Raw genomic sequence first — 15,000 nt, forward strand, 5'->3', positions numbered from 1 at the left:
GTTGGACTCAATGACCTTAGAGGTCTTTTCCAACCTTAATGATTCTATGATTCTAAGTAGCAGAGATATTTTCTATTTTAAACGTGCATTTTTTCATTCAAAGCATAGAGTAAATAAACCTACACAATGGAAAAATGGGTATGGAAGGGAAAACAAAAATAATCTTAAGAATGGTAACTGTTAAAGTATTTAATGACTAATATATTTTCTGATTTCTATAGAATGTAGGACAATAACTTCTGAATACTGACACATCTGTTTATGCATAAACTCTCCAGAAGCTCTCCTATTTGGATCAGAGTGTACAAGCGCTAGTTAAACAGCAGAAGCAAATTGAACAACTGAAACAGAAAAGAAGTATCATGCAGCAACAATTAAGTGATATACAGGTGAATAATTTAATGCTTGTATGGCTTTTTTGAAGTATGTTTAATCTCAAAGGTTAGGCTGTCATTTCTACACAGTTGCCTTGGAACTATATACAAACATATAATGTATGCACTGTTTTCTGTCTCTTGCTTGAACTAACCTATGAGGTCCATAGCCTTGAGACAGCGTAAAGTACAAAGCAGAATTGATATTGGGGTCACTGAAAAGTCCTTTGCTTTCTTCATTTGCTACACGGGCTCAGATTGCTTGAGGGGCTTTAGAAATGCAATGGAGAAAATCAATAAAGGACAAAAAAGATTCTAGTATAATAGGAAGTGCTTGCTGATTGCATGTTTGCTCAGCAGATGGCATCTTTTTGTAAATGATGGCTTATATCTGCTGTATCAGTTTCTAAACTGTATAATCCACCAAAGGGAATTATTGAATTTCATTACTGAACACTATGCTTTATATAAACATGGTTATAAGCATTAGAAGAAACAAGCATTTTCTTTCTAAGATTCTGATCATTTTTATTATTCTTTCATTTGCATATTGTATAAACTTAAGTTAGATATTACAGCATCAAAGATGAGTCATATAGATTAAAAAAAAAAAAAAAGAAAAGCTTTCATGTTGTCCAGAGTAGCTTTCATGAATCTGGTAATTTCTATTGAAAAACTCTGAGACTTCCTATATATGAAGAGTTTTAAATTAAGCATTGGGTAATTCATTGAGTCACACAGGTTTCTAAATTTGGCAGGGAAGACGGAGTTTATACATCCCTTTCTATTACAGATTGTGCTCTACCAAACTGCAGGTTTACCGATAGATCTTAGAACATGTGGAAATGACTGATAAGTCAGCACACAGATAATCAGTAATTCTACAATGTTTTTCAGTGCATTTATTTCCTATACTTTTTTATTATTATTTTTAGTGCTGCCTTTCCTAGTAACTGTAAATAACTGTATCCATTACTTACTTGAGCAATATTTGAGTTGGTGTTCTGGAAGATTATTAGAGGAGTGTTCTGGGTAAGTAGAATAAAACAATGTACAAAGCCTATTTTATGAGATCTGTAGAGCTCTGTACAATACTTGGATACCTTAAATGTTGCGTTCTTAAAGCCCGATACAGTTCCTTGATTGTAGCAATCAGAGTTTTGTAAAAGGGGGACTTTATAAAAGGGGCTGTCTTATTTTTAACAATAACTCATATTTCTAGCTGCGCAGGGTCACACTATATGATCCTGTTAATCATGTTATATTGTTTTTAAGGAAAAGTTATTTAAAGTTATGTTCAGAGATTTTAGTGCTCTCCCACGATTAAGACATTGGTTTGTTTAAAGCTTGTCCAGTGTGTAACTTAAATGATATTATGGAAGAAATGGTTATGATTCCATAGTATTAGTACAGGAGTAATATAGTCTCCAACTTCCAATTGATCAAGCAATTCACCCAGTCCTTCAGAGTTTACCTATTTCCGGACAAGATGAATCACACCCTGGAGGCTTCTGCATCTCACCATTGAATTTGAAGTGACTTAGTTTGGTCTGCTGACATTTAAATGTCTAAAAGCTAGATACCTAGATAAGAGCATATGAATTCTACCCCATAATAAACCAGTAGTCTTGTTCAGCAGCTAAGAAGAATGAAGAATACTGTTCATGTATTGAACAGCTGAATGACCGAGTGCCAAAGGACTCATTCAGCTTAGGCAGGATACTGGACTGTTAAGCACTACAGCAAGCCGTAAGGAGCGGATATTCAGTCTATCGATACTTGGATCACAGAATGTAGAGTCTCTCACCATTTTTGTTTGTTCTAAAACCCGATTGCAAATTCTCTGCCTTCTGTAATAGATACCAGATTGCACTGACTCAATGACTACTATTCCATATGCTTGGAAGTCAACATTTTCAGGTTTTATCTGCCTTCTTGGTTAAAAAGTCCTGAAAAAAGTGCAGGAAGTCAAAGAGACAAAATTCTTCTTCATTGGCAGTTTTGTTCTAACACAGCTCATATGTGAACCTGACTCTTTGGCAAAAAACACGTCACAGCTTCTTTGTGTACATATTTATATCCGGCCCTGATACCTTAATCATCTCAGATTTCACTATTTGTAAAGTTTAAGGCCAGGACAGATCATACAGACATCCTGTATATCACGGGCTATCACATTTCTCCAAGTTCTCCTGGTACTGAGCCTAAAACTAATATGATATTTCCTCAGAGGTTTGAGACTCTCTACGGGCGGTTCAGTTGCATAGGGATTTGCATTAATTACCATATCTCCATTTTCTTTCTAATGATTCCATGTTCCTGCAAGAAACCTGAAATTTCCATCTAATCCTATACAGACACATATTACACTTTTACAAAGTTCAGAGACCTTAAAAATGTCATGTTCTTGTGGTACCTTTCACACCTTCATATCTGTGCTAACATCTGTTACGAAAGCTTTGATTCCTCATTTTTTTACAGCTACCTTTTAGGTATACCTCTAAGAAGCACTTCTTTCATAAGGAAAAAGATCATTAGACTATGCATCAGGCTACTGGTTCAGAAAAATGGGGCAGTATCTAAAGAAGAAATTTTTAAAATACTTTTTTTTTTATTTAAATACTGTGATGCATTCTTTGCCTACTGAATTGTGAGGTCTTGAAATTTGGTATTTATACACGTGTGTACTTAAATTATATGTGTATATGTGTATATATAAGGTATTTTCCTCCCTCTTAATTTAACCCATTTACATAGCTTCTTACACCCCATTAGTATGGGTTTCAAAATCTAATGCAACAAGACCGCTTTAGAAGTATCACCCAAACAGAAGACTCCCACCTGTTTATTACTATCGAACTGCAACAGTGCTTTATGTTTACTTTATTCATTGTGGGCAAGCTGCAGCTTTGTTTACCATATACTGTTGCTCTTCAAAGCAGAGTTTGCTTGTGTCATGAACCTTTACGTTTTGGGGTCCTGTGACTGTCAGTCACTTTTGGAATGAAGAAGACACTGCTATCTAATCTCTCTTCTGTAGAATGGGAAGTTTAGTGAAAACACTTTTTAATTTAAAGGTTTTCAGCAGCTTAATGTCAGCATCTCTTTGAGTTGTGTACTTGTAGCTGAGGAAAGTAGGCAGGAGTTCAGAAGTCTTGTTTTCTGTGCTTTAATCCTCCGCTCTCTGGAGTACAGGACAACTATGTTATGAAAAACTTGACATCTAAAAGAGGAAAACTCTCTATTGAGGCAACTAAATGAATAATGTCAGTTTTCAGAGATAACAAGTAAGCCATATTCTGCCTGGAGAATGTAATCTAAAAATACTGATTTTTCCTGAAAGTCAAGTGTTTTAGGTATCTGCCTAAAACAGTATTACATTTTGTAATACTTTCATGGTCTAGCAATAAAAGCTGCCAGTTAAGACACTGACTCTGCATACGCTGACGTAGGCCCAGACTTGGGTCATATGTGAAAATTGTGACTTTTCACTGTCATTAATAAAGTTTTTGCTGTGCAAGCCAGTGCTTATTTGCAAAACTTTTATGTATGAGAGCAAAAATAAAAGAGAATATGTATTTTATGAAGACGGTGGCCTACAAATATGCGTACATCCATATACAACATAGGCAACTGCAGAAATACAAGTGCCATAATAAAATTTATATATCTTATTTAAATCTATATATAGTAGAAGAATTGTGCTACAAGTTGGACAACCGTAACTGGATGTGCAAAGCTATGCTCTTACAGAAATGCAATTATTCCAGTTGCACTAAGTGCTTCAGCTGCCCCCTCTGAAAGAAGTTCTGTTTCTTTGGGTGTACAACTGCATGAATTGTTGCCCATAATCATGTGCTTAAAATACAGTCCTTGGAAATCTAGCCCTGACTAGTTTACATGCTATGTATGTTTTAATTCCCAGGAAAAAAATTCATTTACTTCCAGTCAAATTCCTGAAAACTCGCACACTACAGGAAATTTAAAAATTGGACTTAAAGAACTAAATGAATTATCGAACATGAAGCAACTATAGACGGAAAATGCAAAGAAATCTTTCACTGATTTGTGGTAAGACCTACCTATTATATGAATTTTAAAAGGTAGTTTATTGCTTTTACAAAAGTAATTTAGTATCCACTATAATAATAATCCACTTTATTACTATTACTAAAGGTAGTTTTATTATTTTACAGTATTACTTCTAGGAAATACAATGCACTTTTCATCAATAATTTGAGAGTATTTTTGTCTGATCACTGCTTGTAGTTTTAATGCATTTGTAGAAGTTATTCGTGATAAATTGTCTGCCTACCAAATTGAATTTCGGGCATCAGAATTACTTTCGGAAGTCTGATAATATTCATGGTCAGTTGCATCCTTAATTAATGGAGGATTCCACGCACTCTGTGTTTTCTCTGGTTTAAGAAGTGTGGACCTACACTTACTGTGACTGATGAGTCCTGAAAATAGTCTTAAAGGGCTCTATCCACCTGATAACGCAGGCTGCCTTCTAGGCCACGCAAGCCTTGGAGGGCCGTATATGCTGATTGCACAGCAGGCTTACTCTTCAAGGATAAAGGTGAACCTGCTGTGCAATGTCAAAGAGAAAGCAGCCTGGACTGTTGAATTGTACAGGATGACTAAATAGTGAAAAAGTGAACCTTGCATCGTTATACTACAGCTCCCTTTCTGTGATCTCATTCACTTATGTACTGTTGGTGTTGAAAGATCTTCAAGAGATTATTCTATGAAATTCTTGACTGGGGAAAAAAAAAATCTTTCTATGTAAATATTTTAGCTGAATATGTGGGACTGAATATGTTTTTTTCCAACTCTTAATTCAAACAGAATGGTTCAGAGGGACCCAATATGCAGTGGAACTTACTCAGCTTCAAGAATGGAAGGCATCTTTCCATGACTGAAAATCTCTTCCCGTTTTCCACAGCGCTTTAGGCAGTAGTCAGTAGTTTTATATCAGTGACATGTTGTATTCAGACTCAGAGAAGAATGGGATAATATCAGCACAAAATGGCACTGAAAGTTCATTCCAGCAATTCATTGTTTCTATATAGTTAAGAAGTCCATCTCTCTTTCAGAGTGGAATTTTCTTGCAAATTCTCCAACTTCTAGACCTAAAATAAATAATAATGAAAACTTCGCATTTTTTTTGAGAACATGCTTTAGAGATCCCATCTGGTAGAAAGAACTGTAAAGTCAAAAAACCTTCCAAAACCCCCCCTCTGAATTCCAAATTATGCATCCCAAGGGCTAGTATATTCTCCTTCCTTTTTGTCGTTCTCTGAACCCAGAAGGTACAGCACACGGGAATTTCTCCATCACATGACTTGCTGAAAACGGACAGCATGCTTATGTCTTCTGGTTGTCAGAGTATTCAGCCTCTCTGCGCTTGAGGGGCAAAGGAGAAGAAAAGTTTGGGATTGGTGGTTTTTTATTGCTTACTGTTTCTCACTAGTGAAGATTAATGGTGACAATAGTCAGAAAAAAAATTTCTTTCAGGCTAATCTACCTTCTTCTATTAATGTTTCCAATAATGTGACATATCACATGGCATTTCATCAATCTATCTTAAGAAAGTCTGCTCTAGCCATTTCCTGTTATATTTTGTGTTATGCATATAGTTCAATATTAAATGTACTTATCTATTTGAACTGATCTTTCTTCTCTTCATAAGAGTGCTGATACCAGCCTGACTTCGTAGAAAAACTGGGAATAAAGGATTAACTGTTTTTACGTTTACTCTTGGCTATTATTTCCATTTTTCTGGCATGTCATCAGGCTAATTCTAGCCCAATCTGGTGGAGAAACTTGAGGTAAAAGAGTCCCTACTTCTGCTTTCAGTCTTCACTATTGTCCTTTTATAGGTACTTCCTAGCATTGTTCTCTAAATAACACCGCCTTGACTTATTGCTTACCATAAATGCAATAAAAAGACTAAATAATAGCTACTAGAATGAAATAGAAACATTGACACAATGTTATCAAAATAACAGTAATTTGAAATAAATACTTTTTCCACAATAAAATTGACTACAAAACTGAAGTCTACTGCAAAATTTAGCCTAACCTGCTAACCAAGGGAAAATTATATGCCATAGGTTTCCCACCTAGAAACCATCTTATATGCCAATGGCTTTTGCAAAATTGGTTTTGTACTCCTGGAAGAGATAAAGACATGTCTTCATATCTGAAGTTAAGAATGAACGTGAAATACCCAATTTTTTTAATCTCAGTGGAGTTTGGTGCTAATTAAATTAGAAGGATGATGAGCAAATCCTGTGAACTTACGGTTTGTGTGAGGAGCATCCCTACTTGTATTGGAGCCCCTACCATTTATATGCATCAGTTCCCATATGGTGTGCCTACCTCCAGCAAGAAGGAAATAAGGGCACGAAGCAAGTTAAGGGGATGTACTGGAGATTAGGAAACTGGAAGGGTGTTTCTGTGAAAAGGAACTCTAGATAATTTTTGATGGATCCCTTAGCCTCTCTTCAGAGAGGTTTTTGTAGACACTGATTTAGAGGGGGCCTTAGATGCTCTAATTTTCTGCAAAGGGGATTGTTGTTCTGCAGGGAGTCTCGGAAGAGACTGTGAGGGAGGATCTTACGACCTCCAGAATTTAAAACTAAATTCCAAAACTCCTAAATACATCTGTTCTGTCAAGTATCAGCTAATCAATAAGAAGGATAACAGCTTATTATTGGTCCCAGCTGTTCCTAGCTTGACAGCGTAAATGGCTCCTGAGCAGTCAGCGTAATCTTTACATGACAGATTTTTCCCTTTCTCAGACTGTTTGATTTGGTTTAAAATTAAAAAAAAAAAATATTTTAGTGTTAAAATAACATTGAGCTTACACAACAAAGCCTTAAAATTGGAAAAAGGATGCTTAAACTTGTCTCTTGAGTTTCCTTTTTTGTGTGCGCATTGTGATACAGTCTTTATTATGCAGCCAACTGTTACATTACCTACAAAGCTCTAGTTTAGGTTACCTTGCAGAAAATCAGTTAGAAATACTTTTTTTTTTTAATATGCTTCTGTCTAAAAGTAACAGAAATACAGACCCTGAGAGAACAGAATGTTAGTACAAAGTGAAAACCCCTAAAAACTCCTTAACTTCACATATTTCATATGTACAGGTTAAAGAAACCATACTAGGTATGGACAGAGACAGAAACAAAGTATTACACAAATGGTGTGAAGCTCCCACTTCCAGTCCCAATAAATAATAAAATAGTGGTTACCCGATATGGCACTGGTCATGGTCTCATTCTGTGTCTCAGAATATCATTATTCGAGCAGATACTTTACATGTGGGAATGAACCAGTCCATTCTCTAGAAAGTTGTTTTAAAAATGCAAGCTGTTTTTTAAAATTGTGACTGTTATGTATCTCAGTAGACTCATTGGATATGGATTGATAGGCAGAGTGTCTTTAAGTGATCTAAACATTCACGATAAGCTCCGTCATATAGCTCTTTGGGATTTTTTAAAGGGTATCATTATTTGCGAGATGACTCTGTCTATTTTATTTATTATAAAATTAAACATCAAACCTGTAAGTAAAGACTAAAAGACAGTATAGCAGAATATCTTGATTACTTCACTGAATATTTTTTCTTTCAAAGGAAAAATTTAAGTGGCGTGATGTTTAAGCAGCAAAATGTTCAGGTGGTATTTAATCATCTCCAAGATGAGCTAGCAGAATATGAGAAAAGGTTAAAGCAGGAAGAAAAAACATATGGAGAATTACTACAGATTAGAAAGAAAAACCTGACAGGTTCAGAAGTGAGTATTAACAGAGCTGGGTTTCTTTATGTGGGAAGTGAGACAACTATTTGATTAGTTCTGGCTCTTCTTAGGTCTAAAAAGGATAGCAGTTTTATCAAAAGTTTGAAATAAGTAGTATCTTCTCCATATGCAAGTGTTTCCAATGAAATACATTGCTATTTTTCTGTAGTAGACTTCTTTATTTCTGTAAATAAAGAAGTAATTCTAGGAAAACTATAAAATTGTTCATTTGCTTTGGCACTTTTAATTTTTCATTAATGCTTAGGGTTATTGTATACTTTCTCTTTCCTCTTTTCTTTTGCTTTCATTTGTGGACACCTCTGGGAAAGAAAAGACAAGACATCACTTCTGCTAACTTGAAAATCTTTTTCTCCTTTTCACCAAGTGCTCAGTAACAAAAAAATCTCAGATAATTTTGACTAAGATCAGCATCAATAAGTTTCCATTCCTTTTTAATCACTTAAGTACAAGAAAAGTGCTCAGTGCATGCAGTCTTCTTGATAGTGCAGCAGTCAAACTTTGGTCTTTTGGATAAAGCTGTTTCTGAACTGTCAGGAGCTACTCCGTAACAGGACCCGCATCTGGATCTTAGATGCTGCGGTTGATACCAGGCAGATGGGAGCCAGAGTCTGTGTAGATGTAACTGAGGAATCAGAGCTATCTGAAATAGAAGCATAAAATACACAGTGGTAATAACCACAAAAGCTTCAGATAAATCAGATGCAAGTACAAGTTCTTTTCTGTATTATTTTCATATTCAAACTTTTTTCCCTAAGAAAATGGATAATTGCCTAATTCTTCATGTATAATTTTCTTTGTTTTTACACTAAAATGGTAACATTAAAATGTTTCTCCTTTGGGGAGACATTCCCAGATTAAGTTTTTTGCAATTGTAGCTGTGTTAAAAATAATTAAAACATTCACTTTTAATCTTGTGTTCTTTACTTTTCTTCTGCCCATCATATACTTTTCTCAGTTAGCTTAGAACAGTTTAGATAAAGTAAGCTACTTTCAATTACCTTCTCTTTAGTATTCACTTTTACTTCCTATTTCCAATGTGCTAATTAATGTTTTTGTTTGCTTTCACAAAATCTGTACTGATCAGGATATGAAAGAAAGTGAAATAGCAACAATAAGAACATGTTTTTTAAAAAATAGAGATTGCTACTTTATTACTTTTTACAGGGATACTAGTCCTTTCAAAATACCATATTTGGCTCCTTTGTTGTGTTAAATTAATTCTGAGGTCAAAAATACTTGCCAGTATGTTGACTTGCTCATCGTCACCTTAACTTCAAAAATAACTGTAAGGATGATTTGGTGAGGTACTTTTCTTATCTCCTTCTCTAGGACATCAAGATTTGTTTTTCCTGTGTCCCGTTTCATCCTGTCTCATCTCTTCTCCCATCTCCTTTACACATTGAGTTATGGGTATTGCATGAAGTACAGAGCTCTTAACAGTATTTTGTTATTAAATTAATGTTGGAGTTACGAGATTATGCCAAGCTTTTGGTGGTTAAATGTAAGTAGAAATATTATGCTGCATGCTTGAGAGCCTGTTTTAGTTTTTACTGGAACGCATTGCTGGTCTCTGTGATGACAACTCTGTCCAGACCTGCAGCTGGAACGGAGGCACACACTGTCACCCTTTGAATATTTACCTTGTTATTACCTGGTCATTTTTATGTCATTCTTCATTATTTTTATGGAAAATACGGCATACAATAAAAGCATTTATTCACGTCTATAAAATCCCAAACTCCACTGATCTATTTGAAGTTTTTTTAAAAAAATTAAGAAATGAAAAATAGAATATGTCCTAAATGTTTATATTACCTCAGAAAGGTCTCTCTTTCTCTGCCTTCTCACATCGAGTTCATTTACTCTCTTTTTCTGACTAGTCAGGAAAGACTAAACTGGTGGTAATAACACCCGCAAAGCCAAATATTCTTTCAGTACCTTATGGACAATCAATAAATTTCATCAGGGTCTTCAGTTTACTACCCAACAGAACTGAGCAGAAGGCCTAGTACCAGTGGGTGGAGGAAGTTTTTGAGGGCATTGGAACTAGGATTTACAGGCAGGCTCTTCAAGGAGGCTAGCTGTGATTTGTTGAAGTTGGGCCACGGCTTTTAGAAGGATGACCAGTGCGGCTCTCTGGCAAAGGTCACTTGGACAGCTTTCAGAAATTTCTCCTGAGAGTAAAAAGTCAAATCATCTACCTTGCTTTGATATTGAATGATAAAGATAAATTTTCTCCTTTAATCGGGGTTGAATGAAAAAGTTTTTCAATTCTGATTTTTGGATTGAACAATTTCTGTAGAAGTCCTGACTTCACGTAATGTGGTACAATGATTATAAGGCTTTGTCACCCAGGGTCTGGAGGTGAAAGCTGGTTTCCTGAAGTAGTAATGGAGCATACGTGTTAGACCAGTTTTCTCAGCCTTTGCTTCCCTGAGCCTGAAGCTGGGTGAGACCATTCAATCCCCAGCTGATAGATAAGTCAACGGGAATAGACTAAGCATATTTTTAAGGTGAGAGATGAGTGGCTGAAAAAGTAGACCTCACAGGATTAACCCCCATGGGGAGAAAACAATAAAAAAGCAATGCCGTAACTCTGGAGTACAGAGTACAGGAAGCGGTTCAAGAGATTCTGATCTAGGGTTTCTAGAAATTCTGGTGAGATATTATACTGAATGAGAACAGCCTGTCTTGATAGTTGAAAAAATTAGAATACTTTGTTTCAAGTCATGAAGTACAAAAACTAAAAGGGGATGTTTCCTATAGAGGCTATGGAAATATATGGTAATGTCATACGTATTCATAGCTAAGGTGAAAACAAAACCTCAAGCAACTCAAACTAAGTCGTATCTTTTAGTCTGGGAGAAGTGCTGTTAGATGCTTTGGTTGATTCAGGGACAGATTTAAGCAGGAAAACAAACTTTTGACTCTTAAAATGGAAAGTTGATTCATAGTTCCTTCTACTTAAGGAGAAATGCAGATGCACATGTCAATACAAAAATTTAGAGGTGCACATCTAGCAGTACAGTTTGGAGGCTAGAATTATCCTCATCATCTCATTTTTAAGATGGACAGGTATAAGCCATTTCACCTTATGCAGAAGAGAATGATGCAGTAATAAATGGAAAGACCAGTGAGACTGAAAATGCCAGCCTGAGACCTATGAAAAGGTCCAAAAAGGTCCTTTTTGTAGTGACTTGTAGACTTCGTGAGGGTGAGTAAAAGCCAGAAAGCGAGAACAAGAGGAAGAAAAAACTTTTTGCCAAGAAAAAAAGGTTTGAATGGCTTGACAGGAAGGGGATAAAGAGTGACATCTTTATTCAAGCAAGAGGGCCCTCTCTCCTGGAGGCTAGATGGGACTGTTAAATCCATAAAGGAGATTAAGCAGTCTCTTATCAAGAGATAAACTGGCCAGAAACTAGGTGAGAAATTTGGTGAGAAAACTAGGGACCCTTGTCAGCATCGTGAAGGGAAATGGAGTTGAAGAGTGAAGGGAAACAGAGTTGAAGAATGGTCCTGATATGGGAGAATCTGCACAAGAAACTAGTGGCTTCAGCACAGATCCAGACAGTGAAAGAAATTTTGTGGGGCAACTCTTGCAGCACACTGAGGGACAGAAACCGTCTATTCAGGGTCAGGACTAAATAGGATGAGAAGCTGAAGAATCTGCGTGCCCGATTCTTGCAGGAACACACATCATGTGTGATTTGGCTGGAGAGCTGAGTCACTGATTTGCAGACCTTCTAGATTCTGTCTTCTGACAGGAGAAAGGGCTGCCAGGTGATAAGACTATGACACATGCATGTAACAAATGTCACCGCTAAATACAAGGTGTGACTTTTACTAACATGCATGCTACTAAATGTGGTGAAATTTACATGTATAATGATGAAGTTATACCTCACAGGCGTATTTTATCAGTGTGCTATTTGTGACTACTCGCATAGCATCTCATTACCTTATGTTCTACAGAGACAGTACAGTCCCCAAACTATCATATTGCCATTTGGTTCAGTGCTGATATGTGCTGTATTAAACACACAGATAAGAATTCTCTGACATAACAATTCATAATGAGTGTTGGATCACGTTCAGAATAATTATGTTGTGCCTTGTTTTCTTAACCTCAAAACAAGCCTGCTTGCTCTTATTTTCTGCTGCTAATGTGATTATTGTACTTTCAATTAAAGTAACTGTAAAAACGATTACTGTGGGTTTTGAAGATTGAGCAAGACATTTTGAATGACCGAAACTCTCTTGGAATGTGAAAATTTGTCCTCATTAGTATTTACTATTGGACATGTGATAATATATTTCTGAAGTGCAGATGTATAAGTCTTTAAATTCAGACATCCGTATATACAGACTTGTACTTTTGATAAACACATTAAATGCTGTTACCCAAAGCATTAACAGATATACTGATACTTTGACTTTCTTTTTGCTTTGAAATAGTAGCAATATCGTAACTTCCTAATTCTGTTAATTAACATTAGTCTTCTGCTAAAAACCCCTTACCTCCCAATAATGTTTCTAGATTTTCTATGAATTTATTTGACTGTTGCGTGATACTGGAAAAGAAGATGGTAATAAATCGATATTTCTTTAGCATTGTACCTTAAAATTGCACCAAGTTCAGCAATGTTTCATCTAAAACTGAACGAGAATTTCTCAGATATATAAAAGGCCAGTTGGAAATTCCTTTAATGGAATGACAATATTGTCTCCTTATCACAATGCAGAAATTTTAAAAGAGGGGGAACATACTTTTTCAAAATTTTTTATTTTAAATTTTATAGATATTAAGTTTTGAATCAGTTATTATTAAAAAAATGTTTAGTCTGCAAATGTTTGATCAGAGTGGTTTTACCTTAACTTAAATGTTTTTCATTTAAAAACAAATCAGCATGTTCCTGTGAGCACTTTCTTTTTTATAGAAAAGCATTTTCCATCTGGGGAATGATATATCAGAAAATCTATGTCCAGTTCTAACAGCTAGTCATGATATGTTGTTTCATCAGATATTGAGAGTATTACTAATGAAATAATCTACAAAATGGCATATTGCAGAAGGGTTTGTTATAGAAATATGATAATATACTGCTGAAAGCTGAATTAAGAAATAGGGAAAAGCAAAGTTAGATCCAGGGGGCTGTTTATCATCGTGGTATTAGGTAAAATCCACTGGGTGTCTTTTATCATTTACTATTCATCTATTTAGGTTATCTTTTCTTCTAGTCATTCTTTTCAGTCTTGCTGCACTAATACCTTCAAAGCAGTTTCCATCTCTTACTTCCAAAAAATACTGTTAATCAATATTAATGTTACTGAAGAGCTTTGTTGCAGCATATCCATGTAAACATGAGAGTTACATTTGAAGATGACAAAAGAGGATTTTTTTAAAACCTAGAGAGACGTTGCTCCCTTTAGGCTATTTCATGTGTGTGCAGGGTAAGGATAACAAATAGTCTGGCTATAAAATTGTCTTTAATTAGTTGACTCAGTGGCTTCCAACAGTGTGCTGCACTGGTATGTGGGACTCCCATGTTACAAGATAGACTTTTGAATCTTACTCCATGCTCCTGGGTAGTCTTAGCGTATCGACTGACTTGCTGTCCTGTGGGAAGTGCTGGCAGTATTACCCAAATAACCATCCCACTGGTTTTATTGGCTCATAAGGAAGTCATATACCTTCCCTTCTGAGGAATATGCATAGCTAGAGGTTGGGTGCCATGACAGTAATAATACTCTGAGTGAAAATCAAAGGGATGTAAAAGCGGAAGGTTAATAGAAATTTTAAAGGATAGTTTTATGTTTCTTCATTGAAAAACAAGCTATACGCATAATAATTAAAAGCAAATTAACCCTCGCTGTATTTTGAACAGCGTCAATGAGGACTATTGTAATGGTCTAAAAATTACTTTTTTTAAAATTAAAACAATTATTAATCATTCTTTCTACAAACACAAAGGCTCTTTCTAAGATTGCAAACCAGCTTTGATTATAATTTCTTCACTCATAATATTTAAAAAATAATTTGATTTTTGACAAGGTTGCTCTACTAATTTGGAAGAAAATATTTCTGCATTTTGTTTTATGGATGTGGGAATTAAAAAAAAGTTTCCCACAATTCCATTTCATGTAATCTAAAATCTAGTGCAAGTCTGAAACATGCATATTGAAAAATTGTAATTAATGCCTGAAAGTGCAACTGCATGGAATAGTAGGAGGATGTGTGTAGGCTTGGGAGCTGAAGAATTAAGTGAAAAATTTCAGACATGGGACATTACGTTTTGTTAAGATACAGTTTCCAGTCCTAGAATTCTTTTCACATCTTTCCCTATGTCTCCTTTTTCCCCATAATAACACAAATTTCACAATATGGTAATAGGTGCTAAGTGGTATTTGGTTTAGAATGTCTTAAGTGTCTGTGCTGCTTTATTTTCATAAGATGAAGTAAGCATTTGTACTTATCTGGCCATAAGTTCATAAAATGACTTTTTTAATTTTCAGTTGAAGTAACTGAAAAACGGTACACAACATTAAGTATGCAAACTCTTACCAGTTAAAAAATGTTGGACTGTTTTTGTTGTCCTGCAGCCTGGATGTCTCCGCTGATAAAATACTGTATCTGTTGTTAAGCAACCCACAAGGCATGCCACGTCTCCAATGCAGTCAAAGCAAGTGCTGAGATTTTTATATTTAGGTACGGTTCCTTTTTGAGTTTTGATTTTACTGGTGCCTTAGAACTACTGCTGTGGTAGTCAAGCCTCCATCTGGTTTGAGGGCAAGATACT

At 35.5% G+C, this 15,000-nt stretch overlaps 1 protein-coding gene across 1 annotated transcript in view; it reads left to right on the plus strand.

Annotated features, from left to right (window-relative positions):
- CCDC178 (coiled-coil domain containing 178) overlaps window positions 1-15,000 on the plus strand; it is a 189,303-nt gene that overhangs the window by 53,771 nt on the left and 120,532 nt on the right. The window contains 3 exon segments of the mRNA XM_019473739.1: window positions 279-389; window positions 4,300-4,445; window positions 8,020-8,179. Of these exon segments, the coding sequence (XP_019329284.1) occupies window positions 279-389; window positions 4,300-4,445; window positions 8,020-8,179 (417 nt within the window).

The sequence above is a fragment of the Aptenodytes forsteri genome, unplaced genomic scaffold (assembly GCF_000699145.1).
Source record: "Aptenodytes forsteri isolate BGI_AS27 unplaced genomic scaffold, ASM69914v1 Scaffold23, whole genome shotgun sequence".
In the NCBI taxonomy this organism is placed as follows: Eukaryota; Metazoa; Chordata; class Aves; order Sphenisciformes; family Spheniscidae; genus Aptenodytes; species Aptenodytes forsteri.